The sequence below is a fragment of the Bombus huntii genome, chromosome 8, assembly GCF_024542735.1.
Source record: "Bombus huntii isolate Logan2020A chromosome 8, iyBomHunt1.1, whole genome shotgun sequence".
Taxonomy (NCBI): Eukaryota; Metazoa; Arthropoda; class Insecta; order Hymenoptera; family Apidae; genus Bombus; species Bombus huntii.
Genome location: NC_066245.1, coordinates 9322261 through 9350132, shown reverse-complemented (window position 1 = coordinate 9350132; position 27872 = coordinate 9322261). Strand labels below are relative to the sequence as shown.

Here is a 27872-nt window from a genome sequence, read left to right as displayed (position 1 = left end):
TGTACAACGAAACTACCGCGGAACTTCATTTATACGAATTTTTCAAGATGAAAATAATTTATACTTGTAATTGAAATTCGTATAACTGATTCTCATATGATACTCGATCGAGTCAAATAATTACAATTCACCTAAATAGTAAGAATCGTTTGTATTAAATTTCTTCGGTCAAAGTTTAGCTTAGGTTTGATAAATTAACTTTTTGTTCCGAGTTAAAGCCCTTACGTCGAATTACCTCTGTGGTATCACGAATTTCGTTGATCCCGGCACCGTACACCAGTGAAAGCTAATTTGATCCTCGGAACCACAAACGACATCGATTGCCTTAAGACTAACTCGTAATATCACGTGTCTCGGGGTAACGTCGGGTTCATCAAGTCAAAGATCGCCAAGATCTTCGTTGACCCGAATACTAGAGCGATAATAAGAAGACTTGTCCGGTGGAGCTTTAGCTCCGACATCAGTGGAACGTCCTGTCTTTAATCCTTTCGGTTGCTCCGTATCTCCACGATCCGAGCTCATCCATTTTTCTTCGTTCTAAGCTGGATCCCTGCCATTCGTTTCATTGTACCTGCTGTCGCTTCACATTTCATGCTTACCGCGCTTTCCTTTCCTTTTTTCTTTTCTTTTTTAAATTTCATTTATTTAACCGGAAGACAGCTAGCTATTCTCTGGGCGTCAAAGAAGAATTTCTATCCGGCTCTTAATGCAGATCCTCGACCGTAATACGGAATAAGTAGCTTTTAATTATCAAGGAGACGGATTTACTCATTCCATCGGATAAAACCAACCTTTAGAAGAAAAGCTGTTATAAAATCAGCATACGTTTCCTACTAGCCGGCTTCCTTGGAAATTAAATAAACGGAGGAAGGTCGCATATAGCTGCTCTGATTGACGCTAGTTACTCACGCGATTGTTTCGCAGATAGAATCTCCACGTTTCTATACCTAAGTAATTTGTATTACGTATGCAGCGTATATTTTACCATCATTTTTATTAAATGTCGCGAGATATTCCAAATGTCAAAAATAACGACCACGTTGCCACACAAACACAGCTGTCCCAATTCCATCTCCATTCCAACGCTTGTCTTCTTCATTAGGTATCCTAAAGAGTATACCAAATCTGAAAAGCGTCGATCGAAATCCAACAACGAACCGATTGTACCATTCCCTTCCACAATTACAAATCACAATTAAATCATCCAACGCAAATCCAAATTGTCAAGCCTCCAGCTCCAGCCTCGTGCTATCTTCTTCGTTAAATTTCCACGTGACATCTGAAATCTCAAAAATGACGTTCGCATAATAAATCTAATTATTCCCTGATTCTGCTATCTATTTCTATTTCCACGAGACTGCTAAATCCAGCGTACGAACGAGACGACGTATCCAGCGTGGCTCGACGTGATCAATACGATCTTAGCCGCAGCGCGCGGCTATCGACGAAAATACGATAAGAACGATCTAATTAACCAAGAGGTGAACGAACCCTGTCACAGGCTCTTCTCGCTTTTTACCGTGGAAACTCGTCGCGTGGCGTGGAAATAGCTACCCATCGGCGCGACACAGTCCTCGTCGATGATAACGATAATTGCTCTCTATAACGTGGCCTCCAACGAGACACACATAACGCGCTTACTAGCATTGCTAGTGACAGCTGCTCTCTAACGCGGAATTAATGCTGTTCCAGAGATTGGTCGCTGAGCTGAACAAAGAACAGGAGGCTTTCATTGCCAACAAGCATACCGAAAAGGGTGAGGCCGTCGCACCGTGGGTCGGTGCACCCAACGAGGACATACTCCGCGAGGAATGCTTATCTCTGTCGACGGTGAGTAATTCCTCTGTGTCTCCTATTTTCGTTGCTAGTATACTCTCGTTCTAGAGAAGAGGGAACAGTTCGAGTCCACACACACACACACACACACGGAACACGCGTCGCGATCGTTCTTGGGAAAACGAAACGAAAGTGCCGAGAGTGATTCGCAACTGGATTCCCATAGCAAACAATGACCTCTTGCCACGCGTTTCGGGTACATGTCTTGGCGTGTTAAGGCGGACGCGACGTGTATTTCGCTATGCAGATTTTTCGATGAGAATTAATGTACTCTACTAAATATTCAGCATTGGAACATTCGCTGATGTTTAGTACAAATTGAATGTTTTTCTCGGGTTTTATTTTTTACCTACGGTGAAATTTCGTTTATACGAACTTGTCGGGGAACAAATAGTTTATATGGAATTCGTATAACATTGGTTTTCATCAACTATGATTTTCCGGTTATATAATAGGAAATCGAATAAATGGATTTCCATCGAGTATTTGTTTGATTTAACTAAAACTTTGTCCGAATCAATTCTGCTCGTGTGAACGTAGATTTTTATCGTATCTTGTTATAAAATAAAGTAAAATTCGTTGGAGTGTTTCGATAAATAGCGATACTTAGAGTAGGTGTCCTGTTACTTTTTAGTCAAGAAATCGTGCGGTTTAATTCCTTCGCTGTAATTGTCTCTTTTGAAATTAAAGTATAGAACGTATAAGAATTACATACAAACTTTGTACTTGATTAGTTTCATTTCTCTAATATTTTACAATTGTCCCGGAAAGGCTTGAATGTCACGTATAGTTGCTCGTATTAATCAAAGGGTTAATGAACTCGTGCAACGGGTTATAGACAAAGATTTTCGATTCCCAGTTAGATTGGCTTGCATTGCGTTTCGAGATCGAAACAGAGCAGTTGATATCTCGCAGCGACATACACAGATGGGCATAGATATGCACATGTTTAATTTGATTCATGATTTAATAATACGTATGAATGATAACGCAGTGACCATGTATCATAGAGGCTTCGAAATTACTGTGTCAATTTATGATGACATAACTGATCGAGTCCGATACGATTCTCTCATGGGAGAAATAAGATGAATTAAATAAAATTCCGATTAAACATTTACAATGCTGTTAAAATACATTAATGACAATGTCGATTGGCAAATTTGAAAAAAACATATCTCACGAGTAGCTGATCATTTTGATTGATTTATTGTGACAGTATGTAAATTAATAATCAGCTCGAGACTAAAAGGGGTACATGACATACATATATTGTATTATATATTATACATTCTTATACAATTAACAAATTATAAATTTAAATCGATTATTGAGAATGTAATGCATAGTATATTAAAATTAATAAATTTAAAATATACCGTTGCTTTCGATAATTAATCGACTTTGTTCGCGTTTTGAAAATCAACGAAAATCATAGGATACGGAAAATCGTCAAATATTTGAATACATTCGAACCGCGGCATGTGTACAATTCGTAACAAAAAGACATAATCTATCCACAGTCACGCTGTAGACAAAATTAGGCACTGTTAATTACAGTGAGGAGATCGTGTCGCGATTAGTATAACGATCTCTAAAGTTGAAATTGCTTCCCCCCGAGTAACAGAGTATCTGCTCTATTAAATCGAATCGATTCTTCTTTAAGTGGACTTCTTGGAACGACGATTTCGTTAATCCTGCACGGATCTTGGCTGATCCGTTAAATGTATGATAAATCTTTTTATAAACAGCAGGTTTAATTAAAGATTCATTGGCCAAGGCTAATTAATTTAATTTAACGTTATTAAATCAAAATAAAGCAGTTCGATCGAATCAAACTAAACAAATTAAATTAGGTTCGTTAACTTAATTTACAAATTGTCTAATTTCAGATTATCCACTGGCGATTTAATTCGCGTACCATTTAAAAGTGGTGGTCGAAAAAGCGTAAAGGAATTTCGGTAATTTGGGAATGTTGATTTCAGGATCAACGTAACTTCCTGAAACCCCCACCAAAGGAAGTCGATTTCCCTTGGGACTTTGAGGCTGTGCAACCAATGGCACAGGCCACTCTCGCACTAGATCCTAACTTGGAGAACATGAGGTTCCAGCTTGTGCCGAAAGTGTGAGTAATTTTACCAAATTGTTACTCAACTAATCGTACTTTAGAAATTGCATTTATGCCATGATAACATTTTGCAAAATGATATTGAAACTATGTCCGTAAGTTTGAAATGCTAATTTAGATGTACACAAGGAAATTAATATTACGATATCCGAGAATAGTGTCAAAGGAAAAGGAGATTTTGGAGAAGTCGAAGCAATTAAAATATCAAAAAAAAATATATATATATGTCGGAGATGAAAGAACACCGGAGCCTTTGGAATTTTGGATAATCCCGCAACATTGTAATCTAGAGTCTACTATAGCTGTAATTAAACAATTGTAGTTATTCAGTCCGATTGTAATTGTTCGCGAGTTGTGATAATGAGCTTGGGCTCGAGGCGACAGCCAGTCGCCGAACGTAGCCGCGGTCACGGGATGAACGCTTTGTCTAACAAAGGTATGGAATAATTCTATAGCTCTCCTTAAAAGAAATATTCGTGGCGACACGCGACAGTAAACATTCCAAAGGTTTCTGTCCCGTGGCTCGCCACACGAAGACCCTATTCTTCGAGCAAGATGATTGCCAGATGTCGATGCGTCTCCGCAGTACATGTTCAGTTAGCTCGAGGGCCCGTTATAAATCTTAAGATTTAGTCAACTAAAGTCCTTCAAACAGACAAACAGTCTTTGTCCCAACTACGGGAAAATAGGGGAGACCTATTTTTCAACGAGCGGCGTCTCCCACTAGCAACTTTCCCTCGAGGGCGGCTAGCATCTTTTTCTAACCACCGATATGGAGATTGACCAATTAGCAGCAACGCCAAATTCCCTCACCTTCTGAACGAAGGCTATCCTCGACGAATCCGATGATCTCGCGTCCTTAGACACACCCCGTTATAGTTTTCCTCTGTGGCATCATCGGGACGGGAAATTCATTCTCTGTCGCGATCTCATCGACGAAAAGAGTAACCCCTTACGACCCGTGGATATTACGCGTCCGACTTAGATTTTGTGAGCACGTTCATCTATCATTCCGTCGACCGCGGATTCGTTATTGAACCTAAGATCATTGCCATTAGTTTCTCGAGTATCTAATTACCACGGTTACTTGTCCAGTTCTATGATAATCGTATTTGCATTAGTCGAAGTCTTCTCTATTGCATAGCGACACGTGTAATCCAAACGAAGATTCGTTTCACGCCCCTAACCCTGATTCTAATGTAAAGCCGACATATATATTCAATACTAGAAGAATCGGTGTTATTTTTCTCCAATTCCATTAATACGAGATAACAGAAATAGTTATTTTCACTAACAAATATCATTGTTCGGGAATATTTGATTTCAAAGGAAGACGAGTGTATTTGTCTATTTTGTTTCAAATAATAGCAAGTTCCACTTTCGTAATAGTGTTTAAAGTATCTGGAGAGTACACATGTGCATCGTACACATACGCGCACAGTAATAATTTTCAGCCAAATGCTAAAACGTACTGTTGGAAACGTCAGGCACATAATTGAATAAAGCCCGTGCTTTTGAACTTCCATTTACGATGATTGCACATACTTAACTCTAATGAATTAAATAATTTGATATAACGAAATAACAAGTAACAATTCTGTGTACAACAATATCAAAAAGAGTCGCGTACAAGAGGATAAAATGAGACACCCTGATAATTAACAAAAACTATTCGTCGAAAAAAAACTTGATACAAATCTCCTTATTTCTTCGGCAATATTAAACAGACTTTTTATATTCAAACTCGGGGCACGGAAATTCCTCCGTCATTTCAAATTCAAGCCTCTATTAACTCGAGCCCTCCACATCTAATTCCACTCTAACTCCATTCCATCTCAACCAACTAGAACCAAAATCATTCTGAAACCTTTACAAAGAGAAAATCTCTGCAAAATCCCTCTGGAATTCCCCCTGCGAATCTTCTCTCTGACTTTCCTCTAGAGATCGCCAAACTTACGGACAGGACTACGTTGCATCGCAAACCACAGGTACTTTTAGTATTCAGATGGTTGTCATAGTTGGTACGTAAATTTATTCTCCGCTTCAGTTGATCGCGTCTAACGATGGAAATTGATTTATAGTTTACACGTCTCTCTTAAAAATACATTAAAAATACATGAACACGTGGGTTCGCTTCTCTCGCAATCGTCTCGCATCATAGAACATACGAATTTTTATTATTAGTCGGAAATGTCGTCGTATCTACCGAAATGAAACTATTGCGAGTATTGCAAGACGCGTGGTACAAAGCTTCAAGTGAATTTTGTTCTACATTTTTTATTTAGTTTCGTACGTAGAATGTCCCACCCAACGTTCACCTCGCAAGGTATTGAGAATTAATCGAGTTAAGGTGCATTTGTTAAAATTTCAAATTCGATTTCCTCGTAAACAAGGCTTCGAAAGAAAAGATATTATTCCAGATTTTCGACTTACTCCTCCGTACAATAATCTGTCGCGATTGTCCATTCGTATACGATCGCACTTGTCAAAGCCTTCAAAAGCTTGATTTTCTCGCAAACGAAGATACAAACGAGGAGATTTTATTTTAGAATTTAGATTCGTTCTTTGTAGACTTTCTACGTAAGTTCCCATTCGCGAGTTTACCTACGCGTTTGCCTTACACGTAGCACGCGTTTCGCTACGCAGTGTACAATATCGCGTGACTGAGAAAGCGAACCAAACGTACGAAGATCGAGCGATCAACATCAAATCTTCATCGCTGGCGTATATCAACTGTGAACTATATCGTGTGAACTTCAACCATAAAATACCTCTGCCGCTATCAGCTACGACATATCTCTTCCAACTTGTCAAATTTGCGGAAGTGGCTCAGGAAGCGAGTTTCTAATTGCGAGTTATTTCAAGACGCACCTATCAATCTCCGGAAGATCAATACGCATTCGAGCTCCCACGTTTCTACGTACGAGGAAACGCGGATAACCCACGATCAGTGTTATTTACCCACCGACTAAATTATATCAGTCGACGGTGGCTGGCGTTAATTGGCAATTTCCAAAGCGACATTCGATTACGGTTGACCGGAAGTCGTGTGGCTTCTCTGCTAGCAAGACTCTGGACGAATTCGCGCCCCTAAATTAATACTCGACATCTGTATCGTGCAGAATATCAGAAGAGAATTTCTGGCGGAACTACTTCTACCGAGTATCGGTTCTCCGTCAAAGCCACGAGCTGAATACAATGGCCGACCAGACGGAGAACAACCTCAATCAGACTTCCGCCGGAACCGTCGATCAACCTGAAGGTAATTCGAACCTCTGTGCAACCATTTCTCACGCTTATCCAATATTAGTATCGTTTATAACATTATTATCGTTCGTTTAACCACTTAACGCACATTTAGTTTACTCGGTTATTTTAGTCATTGGCCTTTACGGGTTCACGAGCTGCGATATTTTATATAATGAGATATCTATATGTCTTCTAAAAACATAGCGTGGATCCATTTGCATCGCAAGGCCGTGATTACAGTGGATGTGTGCTCTAACGAACTGTCGTTTTGACGACAACTATTTTTAAAGTTGCATACATATAGACACCCTCGTTGATCGATGCTAAGACTCTTAACGAGGACGAGATAATTGTTAAAAATTGGTAAGAGACAGTTTTTCTTTTATTCTCTTCGTTTATTTTTCGATTATTCTTCAATAATTATACATTTCCCTTCTCAATTGTCGTCTCGACTAATTTCCACAGCATCTATTATTCCTCGGTTTCATACATTCTGTATATGATTCCACGAATAAAATTGGAATTTTTTTACGAACGTCGTCGAATTTTCTAATTAAATCAGTTGGAATTATCTCTTAGTGAGATTTAGATGGAAATATTTTAGGTATCCATATATAATCATCAATTCGTTAGCTTTATTCGATCCTTGCAAACATCTCCGCAAATTATTTCTGTATATTCCAAATCATTATATTGCACGAACACATAATTCGGTTGATTAATCGCTCCTCTGATAACTCACGTTATTCTACGTTGATTATTATATTTTTTACGAGGCCTTAATATTCATGAACGAGGTTGCAGATTCTTATAAAAGCGACTGTTTCGTTTGTCGAAACTGATCGCGTAACAGGCATCCACCGTAACCATACGTTGTTTTTATTACGAAAGATTTCATCGTTCTCGCCAATAAATCGAGGAAAAATTTATGCGTCAAGGGGTTAATGTATTTTTATCATACGATATCATCATCGTCATTATCATCGAATCTATCGTTCGACCCTTTCGATCAGAAGTGTTTCGTTTATGTAACGCTCGACGCGTTCCTCGAACATTTGGAACATCTGCGTTGTTTTTCGAAAGAACAATCATCAGTTTCATTAAATGGTCACAGCCAGTAGTTAGTAGCGTTTCGTCTGTATTTTTCTCTTCCATAAGATCGAGCGATTTTATTGAGACAATTCCGAGGATGGAGCAAAGGTAAGTTAAATTTCGCTTCATCGACTCTCATCGATGCATAGACGTTTGGTGAAATGATCGTTTACATTTTCATGCAATTCTTTGAAGCAACGCAGATATTTTAAATGGTCAGATCGAACGAAACACTACGCTCGATGGCTATCAATTCAAAACCGGATATCCTGCTTCGTATTTGGTTAACCTTAAGATAATAAATCACGAAAGCAGAGTAGAATGATGGTTAGACGTTGCATAATTCAGAGGAACGGGGTCGAGGTTCGATCGGCCGCGAGTTAAATGAAATACATATTTCATATAGCCGGAGATAGATTTCGCGTAACTGGGATTAGCTAATCAAATTTTTACCATCGAAATCGATACGAAACAGAGTCGGCAAATTGGTCGTGGCTTTTATATACCGGTCGGATTAAACGGTGAACGATTTCAGAGGATATACAGCGGCGTTGCTTTTTCGATTTAACGGCTTCGCGCGATCGCATAAAAGTCACGCGCCGAAAGTACCGCGAATAAAAAAAGGAAACGAATCGGATGAAAAATAACAAAAGTACGGAGAGAACAACACGAAGCATCGCGATTCGATATCCAGCCATCGACGTCACATTGCGTAAAGGGTCGATCGTCGAGCTACGTTTGAAAGCGTGCACACGCGAACCCTTTTCGTTCGTTTCCTCGGTGTGTGCACGTTCGTTGCCTCTTATATTAGTTTGCATCGCAATTTCGAGCCGCTTGACTCGACGTCCTCCTCGTCGCTCCAAGACTAGTACGGTAATTTCCGATCGAAGCGAAGGGATTTTTCGCTCGTTCGACGTCGAGGTGAACCACCGCGCCTGGCGAACGACATCCTTCGCGATCAACCTATCGACCACGATCGAGACCAGAGGAAACGTTTATGGGTGTCGTGCGCACACCGTTCACGTTCGATCGACGGCTCGACGTTCTCCGAAAGACCACCATGCATGGCACATTTCCGAGCCTGATGCGTCGTGTAGATTTATCTGTTCGTCGACGAGCCACAAACAACGTGCTGATGAATCGTGTAAGAGATGAATAGTCGCATCGATGCTGTGAATATCCTAGCGTGGAAAATTTGTATGACGTACTGATGATTGTTTTATCGTGTTATAGGTTCATCGTTCTTTACGATATTGTGGAACTTTTTATCATATACGTGGAATATATACGATGAATATGTACAAAAGAAGTATTATATATTAAATATCAGAAAAGTGTTATGTACAGAAAGTATTTTTACATCGCTGCATTTGTCAGTGTATTTATGTACGTACGGTTGATTAGACCCAATTGTAATAAATTTTGTATCGTTCAGTGGTAGTTTCGTATGATTACAAAAATATGATACCGTGCGAATAAAATCGTAGAACTTGATTTAAAAACGCTTCGTTAGGAAGTTACGGGTGTACAAATACTTTTCATCGACATTGTAGATCTTATGCGAAAAAAGGTTCAGACGGTCAATATTATTTCCGGTATTTAAGGTTCTCAACGTTATTGTACGTGATAGACCCTTTACACGATCAATATGTATATTGTCAATATATATTGTTGAGAATTGTGGATCTTTGAAGTCGAAATAACGTTACAGAAACACTAAATTTACACTTGGGATTAATATTAGAATAGTTATATATTTATTTTATGGACGATTTCTTGTATATTCATCGATACACACTCGCACGCGTCTCAGCACTTTCTTCTATACCCGACTGTTAACCGACTGAATAGTTTACATTCATCTGTTTTCGAGACGCCGCGCACATACATACCTCCACTCACTGGTACCCACATACAAGTATCTCTTTTTTTTTTATATTTACGTGGAGGAAATCCGCACGGACGCCAGACCGCTTCTGGGGAAAGCGGCGTGGTAGTGTCGGACTCCAACCGACTAAAACCGGTATGAACGACTCACCGGGCCCCACATACAAGTATCTCTAAGCACAGAAAATTATACATATCTCAACAAAATATATTGACACTATATTTACATTTTTGGCACTCAAAAAGGATACGAATAAAGTTATTACGTTATCAATTAGAATATGCGCCGAAAATCAAATTAAATACAAACAGCTCGATAGAAGGGTGCGATATAAGTTTTTGAGATTCGTCGCGTATAGTAGTATGTTCCGGTCCGACCACGATTGCGGGTCTATTATTGACAGCGTTGTTCTTTGCCCCCAGCTTCTTGAACTTATAAATTTTTATACCTCGACCAGATCGTTTGGATTCACGAGATCCTTTCTCCCCATACCGTTATCGATGCTTACTCGTGAATTCGGACCCAGTAAATCGCATACAATAATACAGCGAGCTCTTACCGCCCCTGTTTTGATTTCTTCGACGTTAGCATCGATAGCTTGAAAAACTAGCTTCGCAGAATTTTGTACAGACTGTTACACGCCCGTTGTAGTCCGTACTGTTTCCTACGTGCTTCACTTCGTTCCTAACATTGTACGTTAATGGCGATTTACACCGTTTATCTCTAAATAAACGAACAAATCACCGATGATACATATAAATTAGCAAAAATACGTAAAGTCGATAATAACGCGATGAAAAATTCCACGATAGTTATTCAAATCGAAAAATCTATATCATCAGTGCATCGGCCACTTCGAATTACGAGCGTGGCATTAATTCGAGTTAATTCAGCATGAAACGACGATGATGTTCCACGAAAATAATACGCTCTATCCACTGGAAAAATCGAGCTCGTCAGCACGTTGATAAAAAAAAGGCTTTCGGGAAAGCGCAAACCGTTGGCCGGAGTCGAAATTGCGGAATCAGGAGGTGAAATCCGTACAAACAATGGAATTCCATCCGGAGTGGAGGTGAACGAACCGGATAAAACGAAATACGAGAGGAGCCCCTGGGAGAGGAAGGTGAATAGTTTGGTGAAATACTGTCTGATCCTGAGAATGATCGCCCGTGAATGAGAATTCGAAGCCATCTTCAGGGGCTGTTCACCCCTTCTGCTTTCTGTCGACCATTTCCATCTGCCCGGTTTCCTCTTCTCTTTCGCGAAATGAGAATTCGATCCCGGCCAACGGCTTCGCCGCGGTTCCAACGACGACTTCCGTTTGTTCGAAGTCAAATCGCTGCGAGGAGGATGTTAATGCCCTGGCGTCTGGTTAAGTCGCGCTTGAAATTCGATGATCTTGCAGTCGAGAGTTCGTTCGAGATTGAGTTTGATATTTGTGCACATTCCCTGTTTATAAAGCTTCGTTTCTTGCTCGGTTTTCTTTCCTTTCGTCAACCCTGCTACGCTCTTTGGGTCATCCTCGATGCGATCGGGTTTCTTTTATCGTTAAAAAATTAATTTCAAAGAAATTATCAACGAATCCTTGTTAATACGCGTGACGCTTCATCTCGATTTTATTTCGATTTTTCTTTACGTATTAAGGGGAAATATTTTCACGGAAATAGTCGATCTACGTTATCGAATTTTATTAATATCGTTAGGATCGATTTAATTATGTTTATATCGTTTTAATATCGTTGTTCTCATTTCGTTGATATCGTTGAATTTCAAAAAATTACTTGCTACCTTTTCATCGCTATCTCTTCCACGCAGATTCACCTAACGAACTATCTTCCTTGTTCAAAGCATTGAAATATTATTATACTAAAATATCAAGCATCGTGTTGTTCAAAGACGGTAACAGGGTTAAAGCAGAAGCTTTATTTTTATTTCTTTTAGTTATTGAGAAACTAGAATTACATTAGACTAAAGAGCGCAGCAAGCTTTTGTACAGTTAAATCGATAAATGACACGCGCACCGCACGAACGAGCAGCAATTAGCTAGTTCGATCGATAGGTAATTAGAAAATTAGCAAACAGCATATTAACGAACGTAGTAGAGCTGTTAGAGGCTTTTAGCTGTTAGGCGGTACCCGTCCCTTCTAGTTTAGCCGTGAGTGTTGTCTTGCGAACAGTTCAAGTGACCACTGGCCAGGAAAGCAGCGGAACAGCGATGACCGGAAGTAACAGCGCGTTGGCCGATTCGCCAGGCCACGAATTCGTGTCCGATAGCATGAGGGTCTCGGACACGGACCTCGAAGAGGTCCGGGAAGGCATGAAAAAACTGGGAATGCAACCACCTAAAGGTTAGTTGATCGTTGGTCGTCGTTAACTCTGCCTTCTGCCAACAATTGTATAGAACATGGAACACGATTTTGCTAACTCGTGGCATGGTCGTTAATTACTTCTAATATTTACTCGTATTATATTTAATACTGCAACTACCAAAGGTTTTTTTTTTTGTAATTGCTACGCATATGTTATTTTTCATTCTCTCTCTTTTTTTTTTTGTTTAATTACGCGAGGTGTAAAGGTAACTTTGATAGTGGAAAATCTCGATTAATATGGAAATACATTGACTCATGAAAGTGTTTAATCTCTCGTCATAGAAAACTTTTACGTACGTGTTATGTAAAATATTTTGAAATTTCATTAACACCGTAATGAAACACGGCTATCGTGATTATATTGATCAAATTTGAAAGCAATCTGAAAATATATATAGAAATTCGTTTACTTTGTACGTCCATAAATTTGTATTACACGTATCGTGTAAAATGATTGATTTATGATATATCATGGGTGAAAATTTGTTTCCCTTGTGTCGCGTATCTTTTTGCGTACATCTTTTCATCTTGATCTTCTTAATTTTATACCTTTGGTAGTTGCAGTGTTTCGAGAATGAAAATATGGTAATAATAATTGGAGAACATAGAAAATAGGAAGAAATTATATGAGCCATTTGCCACGAAGTGCCGGTGCTTTGCTGATTCGCGCAACGTCCTCGACCGAATCTTCCTTGACAAGAATTCGCGCGATGCACGTTGATTCGAAATTGTTCTGTACACGCACCTTTGGCGATTAGCCACCGGAACGTAATATTCGACGAGATGTGCCGCGCCAGTTATTTCATTACGACCACCAACGAAATTTTTGAACAAGAGCTACATGTATCCGTATATATGTTCGAAGAGGAACGAATTCTCCTTTTTGTTTCGCTCGTGCGCGATTTCGATGAATGCATCTATTGATCGGCGTACGAGCGAAAGTAAACGAAATTTCCACATCGCGGTTATACTATGGAAACGAACATCGAACATTTTGCCGTGCAAAAGAAAGAAAAATAAACTCGTAAGATAAATGAGAAAAAAAAAAGAAAAGTTCCTCTTGGATCAAGCGATCTATGCCCAAGACACAAGGTGTCCAAGAAACACATTCTTCGTGAGTATACTCGTATAGATGAACTTGAAAGTTCGAATAATAATCGATCTGTCGATGTTCCACCTTTCTCTTCACCAGCGTTCTAGCTAACCACGTTGCGTCACGTCAGTAGTTCTATATGTGCTCGTTTCTGTCTTTGTTCTCTATCTCTCTCTTTTTTTAATCTATTTTTTATCCCTTCTTCGTGCGTTTAACATTTTCCTTATCAGTGTGCTTTATCATTCTTACTCGTAGGAATTGCTCGTATAGGATATACAGCTGTCCCTGTCCATGTTTTATTAAATTCATTCATCAGATTTACGTATGTTCCTCGAAAGAGTTTACGTTCTGTTTCTCGTTCTCTATGTGTTACGAACCCTGCTCGCCTCTCACTTAGAGTTTTATAATGCCCGATGTGACTAAACGACCGCTTTTCCATTCTATTCTGTCAACAGCCTAAGAAGAGGAATATCCCCCCGATAAAAAAGCATTATCCAAAGCACACCCCTCAGAAATAAATACGACAAGCTTCTTTCCCCGTCTCGAAGACCGACGTGAGCTTTTTCGGTTCTTGTCCACCATCTCCTCTAACCCTCCGTCGCATTTTTCGTATCGAATTCTTCTTCTCCTTCGTCTAACTTTTCGTTGCTATCAAGTTTAAACTGCTCCCAGACTACCACCCGCTCCCCCAAACTTGACACTACGAACGGGGACGTTCTCACGCGACGAACGATCCTCGTCGTTTTATTTCCCTCGGTTTGCTTTCTCGTTCTCCCTTCGCTGCCTCTCGTTCTTTTCTTTTCGTTGTCGTTTCTTCCGTTATCGTTTCCCAAAAACCCTTACGCGTCGACGCGATCTCGTGCCACGCGTAACGGACGATCAACGATTTAGGGGTGGGTTACGTCACGCGGTTTTCGTTCTGATCGATCGTAATTCTATATATATATACATATAGATATATATATAATTACAACGCCGTGATTTACTGCGACTGTCGTCAACGTGGCTTATCGTCGTCGTGTTCGTCGTTGATCATTTCGTCGCTGTACTCCGTCGATATTTATTAAATTGACGATATCTGTTGGTCGTCCAGTTTGATTCGAACAAAGTGACCGACGACCAACCCCCTTCCACACGGTTCTTTTCCGAGGATAGTTAATTTTGATAGACGCTCGACTCGAGACTTCGTTCGAGATAGAAGAAAAGACGAACACGAAAAGAAGAGATAGAGAGATGTTAGAGGAAGGGATTGGGGAGAATAGACGACTATAATAAGAAAACCGCGAGTAGAAGGCAGCGTTTCAGGAGACACGTCGGATTTGAAACGTGACAAGAAACGACGCGTTAAATATCGATGATAGCGATGTAGTGACACGCGATTAATGATACGCATGCTGAGGGGAGAGCAAGGGAGAGAGAGAGAGAAAGAGAGAGAGAGAGAGAGAGAGTAAGAGCGTGAATGAAAGGGAGAGAAAGAGATAGCGAGATCGTGTGCAATAGGTGCGTGAGGGAGAGAAAGAATGAGAGGACGATTCTTTCGAGGAAAGAACGTGGCAGAAAGAGGGTGAGAAAGAAGAAACGAAAGAACCTTTGGTAAAAAATGAATAGAAGAACACAAAAAAAAAAGAGGAAAAGGGTACGTAATATACGCAAAGTGAAAAATCGTAATAAAATCACAAGCAAAGATAAAAAAAAAAACTTGATTAAATGTCTGTATGTCTGTCCGTTTGTCTGTCGTCTGTCTGTCTTCGTTCTTAATCAATAAATATTGTCTCTTGTCGATTCTCTCCGTGTTGTAAAACGTTAAGGAAAACATTAAACACATAACGTAGGTGGAAAGAAAAAGGAAAGAAGAAGGAGGTAAGGAAGGGAGATGAGAAAGATCGGCGAGAAAGTAGCGCGAATAGAGGAGAAGGACGACGCGAAAACTGTGACTCTTGAAATAATGCTAATGGCTCTTTCGCGAAATTAACGCGCTATCAAGCAGTTACTCGAACGAAAGAAATAAATAGCCAAATAAAAGAAAAAAATATCTGCCGATCGTAGTTGGTATCTTCTTCTTATAAAGGAAAAATATTTAAACGAAAAGAAAAGACAGCGATGGCAACAGAAAGAATTTACTAAATGTTACCGTAAAAAAATTAAGACGAAATAAAGAAAAAGAGAAAAAATATACAAATTCGTTGAATGACAATACGTGTTTTAAAAGAAAACCTAAAAAAAAAAAAAGAAAAATAAATAAATGAAACGGGGATCGAGGTGTAAACTTTCGTCTCGTCTCTCGTGGGTGTAGTCCTCGTAGTGATTTTCCTTCCGATTCAATTAAACCAATTTAACAGAGAGTTATCGCGCGAAAGATAAAAAGACAACCGGCCGGGGGCAATCCGTTTATGCGCGCGTCCACGTTCCAACGAGTGTCAAAAACCATGCGTATCGAAACAGAAAAAGAAAAAATGGAAAACATCGGATAACGAGGTTTCGCTTAAATTTAAAAAATAGAGTGTGTGTGTGGGAGAGAGGGAGATAAAGGGCAGACGTATAACGCAACGAAAGAAGGAAATCGTCACGACGTTAACGATTAGGGAGACGAGGTAACGTGAAACGCGGAAACGAGAGCGGAAATAAATGAATTTATACGCGAGGTTGTTTACACGTGGACGGACGCTTAAGCGGCGTAAACGAGCACGCGAGAAAATCCGCACGTGCACCGGTGCACCTGATTTCGAAATAAATAGAATAAAAAAAAAAAGTAAAAATGAAAACGAAAAGAGATACAAGATGAAGGAAAGAATAAAAAAAAAAACAGTACGCGGTAGAAACAAATCGACGAAAAGGAGAGAGAGTAAAAATAATAGAAACGACCGTGGCACGAACGCGAAGCCTCGATGTAGTCGCGGTGTGCTATCGAACGTCGAACTAGATTTGACATGGAGAGCGCATGTAAAGACGAATCGATATACACACACACAGCCTGTTAGAGCTAGTTATAGAGACAGAGCGTGTATGCGAGAAAGAAAGAACGAGTATGGAGTTTCCGATGAAAAATTTGGTTAACTCAATTTTCTCTGTTCGACGCGTGAAAACAATTCGTTCGATCAGTCCGGAACGAATTTACGCTGGAAATAACGGTAATTCGTACACAGTGCAGTTCGTAAGGTGAAACTTTTGGGCACGGACAGAGGTCTTCGTACAGAGGGATGACGATTCGCGATGATCGACCAAGTTTCGACGAACGGATTATGTAGGAAATTTCAGGACGCGTTTCACGTAATTCCCGATAGAATCCACGGCCAGTGGGCGTATTTGATTTAATCGCGTCAAAGGGGAAACGTAGTTTCTTCGCGGTTGGATCGATCGAGTCGGACGCGTTTCTCTCGCGTTCCACGGTTGCTTCCGCTTCCGACTGCGTCCCTTTTCGCCTTCTTCCAACTAAAACTCTGGCGAACGTACGTCGCTTATCGTGATTTCGACCGACAAAAGACAAGATTACTCGCGTTAGAATCTTGGATACAACGTGTACGGAAACTAGGATGGTCGCGGCCATGTCAAACCTTGCAGGGGAATATTAGCAGCCGCGTACGCCGCGAACGAAGAAAGGAAAAGCGTAGCGAGACACGCCGGAAACCCGTCTATCCGGTTCCGTTTCGCGTTCACCCCACTTTTCTCGGTTCTCTATTCTTGTGTGTGGTTTCAGTTTTTACTCCCCTTCGCCCTTCGCCACCTCTTTTCTCCCGCTCAACCTACTACGCCCCCGTCCTAACTAACACTAACACAGGCACACGATTAAATTCCGACACACCGATACACTGAGGCACAAGGACTGGCGTGTCGCGAGATCGATGCGGAGAAACGGGCGGCCGGAGCACACGCTCTTGAAACAACTCGATTGTACGCGTGGAAAATCGTTTGCCATCTGTAACACACGAAGAACACACACACAGACACACGTACTACTGTATTCGTATAAATCATTCGTCTAATACACATGCACACTGAAATACACAGACACCAACACATAGGGAAACTAAAAACGGCACACATACACGAACACGCTTACACCCAAGCGGACTCATCGGTGCATACGTACACTGACACGCGCCGAACAAGAGGCCGCGTGGCCCGCTTGAAACTAGCCTACAACGCTGCTTGTGAATCTCCGCAGAAGAAGATTGGGAACGCGAATTGGAGGCGGAACTGAAGGATTACGAGGTAGTAACAGGTAACGAGGAGAGGAACAGCAACGCGACGCCGATCAGAAACAGCGGCGCGTTGGATAAGGACGATTGGGAGAAACAGATCGACGAGTTGCTGGCCAACGAGGACGACGAGGACCTCAAGTGAGCCGAGAGATTGTTCGCGGTGGACCGGATAGTGGCGATCTCGTCGCGTTTCGAGATCATCCTGCGTTAGAAAAGGGAGATTGAGAGTGTGTGAGATCACCGGGTGGATTGTCGCGTCTTTCCTTCGCGGAGATCTTCCTCCGATTGTTCGAAGAGGGGCAAAAGATGAAAGACTCTTGGAACAGAGGGATCTTGTCTTCTTCCCGCTTCCTTTCAGTTTTCAGCTTTGCCCCTCTTTCGCGATCGTTCAGACATCGCCATAAAGGGAGGAACGGACTTTTTGGGGGTGGGTCGATGATGTTCGAGACCGTCGATGCTGCGTCGAATGATGTGACGATGTAATAATGTGTACAAGGGAGGAAGGAAACGCGAGAGGGAATGAAACTTAGTCTGAGTTTTTTTCTTTTCTGTTTTTTTTTCTTTCTTTGTTAAAAGGATTGTAAGCGAGAGCAGGGGGAGAGAAAGCGGAAGAAAAAAAAGTTTGAAGGGGAAGAGGAGCCTGTTCCTCGTTTCCCCTTCGACGGGGTGTTTTCCTCGACAATGTGTGAGTACGTTTGCGATCCTCGAGCACGATGAAGATGAGAAAGAACAGAGAGAGAGAGAGAGAGAGAGAGAGAGAATAAAGGGGAAAAAAAGGAAACGCGGGAAGATAAGTTGTACTACGGTGGTTGTAAAAAGAGAATTATTTCGTCGATCACTCTCGCTTCTCGAACCTCCGTCGATAATTCCATCCATCGATGATCCGTGAACCGTAGAACGGTGAACGGGTGTGCACACGAGACGATCTAACTTTAACGCTACACTTATGTCAATTGTTAAACGACTCGCTCTCGATCACAAGGGCGACTATGTAAGATTTACAGAAGAACAAGTTGAAAGAAAGAAAAACAAATTTCAAGCTTTCCCCTTTGTAATATCGATCGTTAATTATATTTATTGCTTAAAAGAAAAGAATTAATATAAATAAACGTATGTTACTTTCGACATCGAGCGTATTATGTAATGTTACGCGAAATGCACTGTGCTACGGAATATATAAATATACATCTATATATAAATAAAAAGAAAAAAATCAAAGAAGAGAAAGATTTGTTGAACGCTTCTTCATCGGGTTCGAAGGATCGACGACTATCCGAAGTGACACATTACACTGCCGTGTGCCGAAGGACACCGTTTCGAACGAGTATCGTCGAGTATCGTCGGCTATATTTTTTCCCCAAAAAAGAGAGAAAAACAACCCAGAAGCGATGGTCAGGCGCTTTCACGCGCGACGATCCCTTGTCGTTGTTCGTTGATCGTGGATGTTGTATGCCAAAGATGAAATCGATTCGACGAGAAATCGCGAATGGAGAAAAGAAATTGATAAAGATTGACTTACGTTGATATTTTTGTTAGTATTACATTATTATTGCCATTATTGTCATTATTACTATTATTACAGAGGCGCATTTGTTAATGTTGCGCCACGAGAAATACGTACGTTGTATTTTTAGGTTGAAGCTCATCCTAATATGTGTTACGTGTTTGCAATATCCGCGCTAATATCGTTGAGCGCGCGTTAACGTCGATTTGGAGTGAGCGCGTGACGTATAAAGGCTCGAGTTACCAATAGCACTAATTAACAAGAATCGATGATGATAGGAAACAAATAATCTCTCGACAGGATTTTCTGCGACATGCCGTCCAATTATTTCCTCGACCTCGTCGAACAAACCAGGTCGAAACAACAATTCTCGTTCGTAGACCAGAAAAAAAGTCGCGTTGGATCAAGTTTAGCGTTTCACGGCACGATGTTTTATCTTCGTTAAAGCGCGCCTTCGCAACGTCACGTGTACGCTCTGCGATCGATGAGAAAATATTAGAACGTTCGATTGTTGTACAAGGCGAAGGGTGAACTTGCTATCGATGCGAACTAAGGTCGAGAGAAGAGAAACGATGATACGAACGATCGTATATTTGGAAGAAAAAAAGAACGAGAAAAGGAAAAGAGAAACGGTCAAAAGAAGTAAGCATCATATTCGTATGAAATCGTTGCACTTCCGGTTCGGAAGAGGATCGTTTTGCGTGCGCCGCCATGTTGAGTCCAGATCTTTCGTCAATTCTTCCCAGACGTTTTCTATGTTAACCTCTATATGTGCGTGCATCGACCGACTGATTCGATGCATTTGAGAGTAATATTTAAAAGAAGAAAAAGAAAAATAATGAAATACGTTTATTTAGCTTAGAGATTCGTAAAAAGGAAGTAGAATCCTTTAAGGAAGACTTGATTCTGAACTCAACGCTGGTTCACCGTGTGCGCGTGTTTCACCCAGCTCGCTGTGAAGTTTTTAATTCGCACTAGTCGTTAGGTCGATATATGTATATTGTACGAGATATATATATTAACGTTAAGCTATCGCAATTAATCGGGCCTAAGTTCGTCAAAATGTTAATGAAAGACAGAAACGCGCGTTGTACGTAAACATTGTATATGGGCACGTTAAAGACCGAGACGCTTGGTAATCGTGTGATTTATCTTTCGAGGTAACATCGAAGGAACGCGAGAGATATAGGCAAATTGTGGCGCGACGTTGAACGTGTCTTTCGTTGACAAATTGTTGTACATTATTGTATTCTATGATTCCGTTCATGGAGCGATTCTCGTGTTATATTTCTTGTACGCGCGACATGTTACAAGCGCCCGTAGAGACCGCGTTTTATGTGTGTTCTTTGCCCCGACTGACAATGAGACGTGAGGAAAAGTACATTTTCGCGACGAGTCCTTCATCTTTTTGGGCGGCCAGAACGATGGATCAGGAAAGTAATATATAATAATATGTACATGTCGATAAATGAACGTCTTTCCCTTCAATGGCCAAAACAACAAAAGAAAAAAAATGAAAAAAAAAATGAGTATGAAGAAAAAATGAATCATCATGGTGTACTTCGGCAGTCCCCCTATTTCAAAACGACTCTGTGAATTGTGTAATAAAAACTATCCTATGGTACAGTGCATTCACTCATAAGAATGAACGTAAACCCGATACGTATATATAAAATGATATACATAATATACATATGAAAATATAAATAAATAAAAAAATATATATATATGTTGTTGACTCCATTGAAAGTATGATAATATATTATGAATATTAATGAGAATATAAGGAGGATAAGCATTAATTACGGAATTATTAAGAGAATAATTAATATAAGTGCGGAATGTAACAATAAAGGTCGTGTACCTCGTAAAAAATAAATTGAAAAATACCATAAATAAGTTGATAAATCTTTTACCTGTCAGAGTTCCTTCCAATACCAAAGCTTCTATGTAGGAATACAAAAAACATAAACTTGTGGAGTGTTAATGTTGTGGTATAATATGTAATGTCAATACTTTTATATTTATAAAACTGCTTACATAATTTAATATTTTTAGAGTGTAATGGTATTAATAAAAAAGGCATCATATTTTAAAAAAAAAACACGGTATTTTATTACGAAATACATTTTAAAGATACAAAAATACTGCTGCTTTTTATTAATTTGTCCTTAATTAGCACAATCTATTTACAATACATTAAACGATATAATATATTGCAGAATATATTATTTTCGTCTGCTTCTTAATTTACGAGTTGATACTGACGGTGTGATAGTTAATGTACTCTAAACAAACAAACAATATGCAAAATGTATAAATGATGTATTCGATAGATTATAGAAAAATTTTTAAAAACTTACCTCGAGCGGCTCGATATCTTGGAAAGATTCATCTTCTGTAATGTACAATTTCTTTTTACGGGTGTTTTTCTTCTTTTCCGAAGCTGTTTCCCGAGATGGTAAAGTAGTAGTGCGTTTTACACTTCGTCTAAAATATAAAAGTAATATGTTTCAGTATAAATTTTTAACTTAGAAAGACATACTACTCTTCTATATCTCATTTTCGTGTAATATACTTCGAATCCGAGCCAGAAAGATCGATCACTGAAATTTCATCCTGTTTTGGAGACGATGGTGTAAACTTCTTTGGTGGACGTCTTACTCGACGATCTTTAAGTATCACCTCGTCTTCAGATGTATTTTCACAACACTCTTTATCTTTAGAACGATTCTTTATTAACTACAAAAGGCAGTTATTAAAGAAAGCTTATTAAACTGTATTAAATTTTGCAATGAAGATACCTTTTGCTTTTGCTTTTCCAACTCTTCTTGTTGACTTTTTACTAAGCTTTCATACTTCGCCACCATTTCATCTCTATTCTTCATAAATGATTCCATTTCACGCTCTTTCTCGATCAAGCCATTCCTCAGTTCATCATTTACAGTTCTTAACCTTTCGTTCTCCTCTTTCCTTTCTTGAGCAGTTTGTTCTAAAAGATCTAATATTTTGGCATTTTGTTCGCTATGTTTAACGCGCATTTCTAACTGTTCGATATATTCTTGCTTTCGAGCAAGCATTTCTTTCGTATCTGTTAGATTCTTAATTGTACTCTTCATTTCTATTTCCATTAATTTATCGCTTCTGTCATTATTTTCTTCGTGTTTTTGTATCATAAATTTCATTTCTGTGAAAATGCACAATGTAGTAACTTTAAGGGGAATATCATTTGTTAAAATAACATACCGTAGATACTGAACTAACCTTTCTGAAGAGATATAATTTCAGCATCTTTCTCTCGCTCTTGTTCCTCTGCTTGTCCCAAACGATCTTCAAGTTGTAAAAGCTTATCATTATTCTCATCCAATAACTTTTGCAGTTGATCTTTTTCAGCTTGACATGTTTCTAAATTCTTATTTAATTCGCGAATTTTTTCCTGAAGCTCAGTTATACTATCAAGATTACGTTCTAGCTCTACTATTTTAGCGGCATGAGCATCGAGACACTAGAGTTTTATTAAAAAAATTATTAAATTTCACTGAAGAATATATACATACATATAGTATATTTATATGAATTTAATTAAATACCTGCGATTTGATATTATACTTTTCTGCCATGGATGAAAGTTCTCTTTGTAACTTATTTGTTGCTTCTTCGTGGTCATTTTTACACTAAAATAAAATTAAACAGATTATATTACTGTAAAGAATGGTGATATTACTTATACATACCTTTGAAATATGATTATCAAACTCTGCTTGCAACGTGTTCAATTTCTGTAAATATATAATCTTTTTATTACATTTGTATAAAAATTTGTATAAAAAGTTGTTATAGAATAATAAAAAGTAACCTACTTCCGTACACTCACTACAGTCACTTTTAGTGAAAGGAAGCTGCCCATCATTCTCTTCACTCTCTTGTTCGTAATCACTAGTTTCTGTTTTTAGAAAAACCTTAATATTATTTGCATTTTTTAACATCTCTTGGACCTGCATTTTATCTTGCTTCATTAAAGAAAGTTCTTTCTGAAGCAAATCAATCGATTGTTTATATTCTTCTACATTAGCCTTACTTTCATTATTTTCTTCAACAAGTTTTTCTATTTTTTCTTCTAAACCTAATACCTTTTGGTCCACTTCTTCTTTCATCTTGAAAATAAAAAAAGAATTATGCAAGTATGAAAAAAAGAGCATCATATTACATTTAATTACCAACCAGACATTTTTCTTCATACTGTGTCTTAATGTCATCGTATTTTACCATTAATTTTGTCAATTTATCTAATATAATCTCATAATCATCAGTCTCTTCAGTAAAACTTGTCTGGCTAGCCTTTTCTTTTATCATATTTTCAATAGTTTGACTACTTTTATTGAATACATCGTTCTTAGATGTTTGTAAAGAAGCTTCATTAGATTCTACGTGCGCTTGACAACTTATGTCTACTGTTTCTACCGTTACTTTCTCTTTTACACTTTCATCATTGCGGTTTTTAGATTGTGTACTATTCATTCTTAAATTACATATTTGTTCAGATATATCTTTTAACTTGACTTTGGCAAACTCCAGTTCTTGCTTTAAACTTTGTATTTCAGTTGTACTTCGAACTAATTTTTCTTCCAGAGCAGAATTTTCTTTGCCTACTGCCAGTACCGTTTCTTCCATTTGAGCATCGGATATATGTTCTGTAAAGTTAATAATATATTAAATTACATCATGACTTTAAAGTCGTCTAAAATTATGTATACATACCTGTCTGTGTATGTTTATTATTTGAATCCACTATTACTACTTCTACTTTGAGATCAGAAGATAAATTTTCTTCGATGGCAATATTTCTACCTTTAATGTCTTTACATTCCTATAAAATAAGGATTTATGTTATTAGTGCACTTAATCGATGCAGTGGTATATTTTAAAAATATAAATAATAACATACATTATCTTTATATTCCCAATCTTGTTCTATGTTCTTTGCAGTATCAACTGTTTCTTTAAGTAATTTAAATTCATTTAATAACAAGTTCTCATTTTCCAATTTACGTATTTGATCTTCCAAATCTTGTACTTTGTTTTCATAATTCAGTATAATTTTATTTTGATTTTCTAATTTTTCTTCAAATATATCAACTGTTTTAGTTTCTTCTGTTAAACACAAATTAATATGTGCAAGTTCTGCTTCTAAATCATCTATTGTTTCCTGTTTGTCATATAACTCTTCTTCTTGCTCTTTAATTATACGTTCTTTTTCTCTCTCTTTTGTAGTAATATCAATATATTCTTGTTTTGCTTCATTTAAAAATATCTTAAGTTTCTGGAATAATACACAACGAAAAATATGTTTAATATCGCGAAAATTATAAATATAGTATTAATTAATAATTACCATACCTTAACCTGTTCCTCCCTGGCAGATAATTGAGAATTTAATTCTTCTACATAACAAGTTGCATCTTCATCCGAACAGACATCCTTTCGAACTGCATTTAATAAATTGTTTGCATTTTTTAGATCTTCTTTTGACAAACTGAGTTCGAAAGTTATTTTAGTTTTTTCAGCTATTAAGTTTTGATTTGCTTCCTTAAGTTCCTTCACGCTATTTTTTAACAAGATGATCTTCGACGTTAAGTGTGAATTTTCAATTTCTAATTCTTGAATGTTTTTGGAGTCATCATCTAGATCTAAATTATTAATAGAAACAGACGAACGTCTTCTTTTACGACTATTAAGCTGTTCCAATTTTTCCTTATAAAAATCTTCAACTTGTTTTACAGACCAGTGAAGTACATCTTCTTGTTGCTCTTCCACGTCTTTCATACGATTCCTAAATTATATTTGACAAAGTTTACATGAAAAATGTTAGCACAGAGAAAACGAATGATTTAGTACATACTTCCATTCTGTTTCAAGATTTTTCATTATAGATGTATAAGTGTCAGCCATTTCTTCGCGTATCTGCAGATCGCGAGTCAATGCAGAACTTTTTAAAGTAGCAAGTTCTTTTTTCAATCTTTTATTTTCACTTATTAACTCATTGTAATCTTCTGACTGAGCATAATCAGAGTTATCATCAACTATATTTTGCCAGTCTATAAAGATAATTCAAAATTATAAATTCTACTGTAAATTAAGATTAATAATACAAGGCTTACCTTCACTTTCCAGTTCTGTAGCATCCCAATCAGTTTCTGTTTTTATGCTTTGTGTAACTATTCGTGAAAATCTCGATTTAGTTTTCTTGCATACTTTCTCTTTTTCTATAACTATCTTTTTTGCAATAGCAGAAAAATTGAGCACATTTTGTGTTTCTATGTACAAATTTGGTATAGGATTAATATTGACTATTAAAATTATATACTCTTTTCCAGATAATGCTTTTTGAAATAGTCTTGTTAATTTTGATTCTCTGAATGGGCCAATATGTTCTATTTTCTGTTTCGATAACTGTCCATCATGAATGGTTTTTAAACATCTTCCTAATACTAGGAGACTTGTATTAATATTTTGTGCTTCTTTTAATCTGTCTCCAATATTTAAGGTTTTTTTTAATCGTTCTGATCCAGCCAAATCACAAAATGCAAACCTATCATTTGAGAAATAACAAGTAACAAAGCATGTAATTAATATCTAATAAAAATAAAAAAGATTATTTTCTACATACGTGCTAACTTCAACAGAACTGGGATCATTCTCAATATAATATTTCAATAATTTTATGGTGAATATACAATGTGATCTTGAACTTCTTGCATTCAAAGCAGTTGCAGCTACTTTCAAATTATATTGTCCTGCCATTAAAACTTGATAAGCCTCAGAACCAGAGTTCACACAAACAGTCTTTAAACCTTTAATAAATGTTCTTCCATGGGCATCTGTCGCTAATTTAAGCGGCGTTCTCTTTTTCTGACACTCATTTGATAAAAGATCATATACAATTTCATTATAAATTTCAGCGAAAGAAACCCAAACAGAATAATGTGCACCAATACATTGACTAGGTCTAATAGGTGATTCCTCTTGCAATAATTTTTGCATGTCTTTATAAGCGTTAATAAACTGATATTTATCTACAGAAGCAAATGTTAGTAGCTTGGTTTTTATCTCTAATTCTTGGGCACGTTCAAGAGGATCCAAAATAACAATATCACAGTGATTCATAGGTTTATAAGAAGGAGTAGACTTTGGTGTAATGTTTGAAAATACAAATTCTAAGCATCTTGGTACTATTCCAGGGGATGTGGTAGTCCCTTGTAATGTATAAGATTTCCCGGAATTTGTAGTACCTATGAAATTATATTAAAATGATTTAGAACATTATATAAATTATTATATATAAATTTAATTGTATAATATATTTACCATAAGTCATGATAGTACAATTCTGTCCATTTAGAAAATCTATCATTTGTTGCTTTATAGATTGTTCAAACAATTCCAGCTGAGTAGTTTCTGGTCCAAAGGTTTTAGTAAATGTAAACTTTCTACATACAATATCGGTACTATTGGATCTCTTGAAACAGCTGGTATTATTATCTAAAGTAGGCAATCTTGTGAACAAAGTAGTGGAATTAATAATTTTATATGCATTTTGTTGCTCTTCAGATAATTTTAATTTCTTAGGGAATGGTTTCATTCGTAAATATACTTTAACTGTTTGTAAAGTTTCTGATTCTGAATTTAAAGAACCACTTTGTACAGTATAATTGGATTCTTCACTTTGAGTTTCAGTGTCATAAACAGAAAGTAAATTTTTCTTAGTTTCCTTTAATACACAAGGTCTCTTTCCATAGGCTAATATACTAGGATCTCTGCCAAATAAATATGACATGTCATCTGGAGGATTATTATAAGAAGTTCTAATAGAATCTAATGTGTTATTCATCTACAAACATTTGAAAAATATATGTTATTCTTTTGTTATATTAATCCTTGTAATGGAAAAAAACGATCAAAATTTTGTTCATACCTTCTTGTGATAAAACTTTCAATTAATTATGTCACATTAAAAATAAAATATCTTTGCGCTTATTAAACAAATATTGTTTAATGAATGGAAAAATTAAATTCTTCCTTTATTGCATACTTCTGAAAACAAATCTTATTTTTAAATAAACCAATAACCTGTTAACAATTTTAAATATATACCTTTTACTTTATATCTATAGTAGTCACTTATGAAACGTTAGATTAATACCTGCTTTCACATGCTATATGAAAATTTAAACAATCAAAACAAAGTAAATATCAACGCATATTTCTTTCACAGAAAGCTCGGGAATCCACAACCACAACAAACGGTTAGTATTTTATTTTAAAATCTTGTCGTGAGAATACTTTCTTCGGATTGGTACAATTTTCGATGGACATATTATTACCGCGCTCAGCATATAACCAATAAAAATCAAGATATACTTTTAACGACCAATAAGAGTGAAGATAGAAAACTGTGTTCTGATTTGACAAAACGTACCTACCTTGTACTTAAAAATATAAAATTTAGTTAAAGCA

At 37.7% G+C, this 27872-nt stretch overlaps 2 protein-coding genes across 5 annotated transcripts in view; one reads left to right on the top strand and one right to left on the bottom strand.

Moving 5' to 3' along the window:
• LOC126868321 (synapse-associated protein 1-like) overlaps positions 1-21087 on the top strand; it is a 95473-nt gene extending 74386 nt beyond the window's left edge. For 2 of the 4 annotated variants that reach the window (XM_050623654.1, XM_050623655.1), the window contains 5 exons: positions 1693-1830; positions 3822-3961; positions 7087-7226; positions 12371-12541; positions 17818-21087. In XM_050623654.1, the coding sequence (XP_050479611.1) occupies positions 1693-1830; positions 3822-3961; positions 7087-7226; positions 12371-12541; positions 17818-17996 (768 nt within the window). In that variant the 3' untranslated portion in view covers positions 17997-21087. Of the gene's footprint in view, positions 1-1692; positions 1831-3821; positions 3962-7086; positions 7227-12370; positions 12542-14110; positions 16412-17817 lie in introns of those variants that run through there. The other 2 variants (XM_050623657.1, XM_050623656.1) reach the window with 2 other exon arrangements.
• On the bottom strand, positions 20755-27869 carry LOC126868312 (kinesin-like protein KIF20A). The gene is made up of 18 exons (XM_050623633.1): positions 27559-27869; positions 27331-27449; positions 26724-27246; positions 26026-26647; positions 25517-25947; positions 25258-25453; positions 24756-25188; positions 24304-24678; positions 24117-24225; positions 23580-24049; positions 23219-23512; positions 23093-23137; positions 22949-23032; positions 22623-22863; positions 22163-22545; positions 21937-22100; positions 21722-21848; positions 20755-21646 (listed from the first exon to the last, which is right to left on the bottom strand). The coding sequence occupies exons 3-18, from the start codon at positions 27244-27246 to the stop codon at positions 21587-21589; spliced, it is 4557 nt and encodes a 1518-aa protein (XP_050479590.1). The 5' UTR covers positions 27331-27449; positions 27559-27869; the 3' UTR covers positions 20755-21586.
• Positions 27870-27872: the final 3 nt, after the last annotated feature.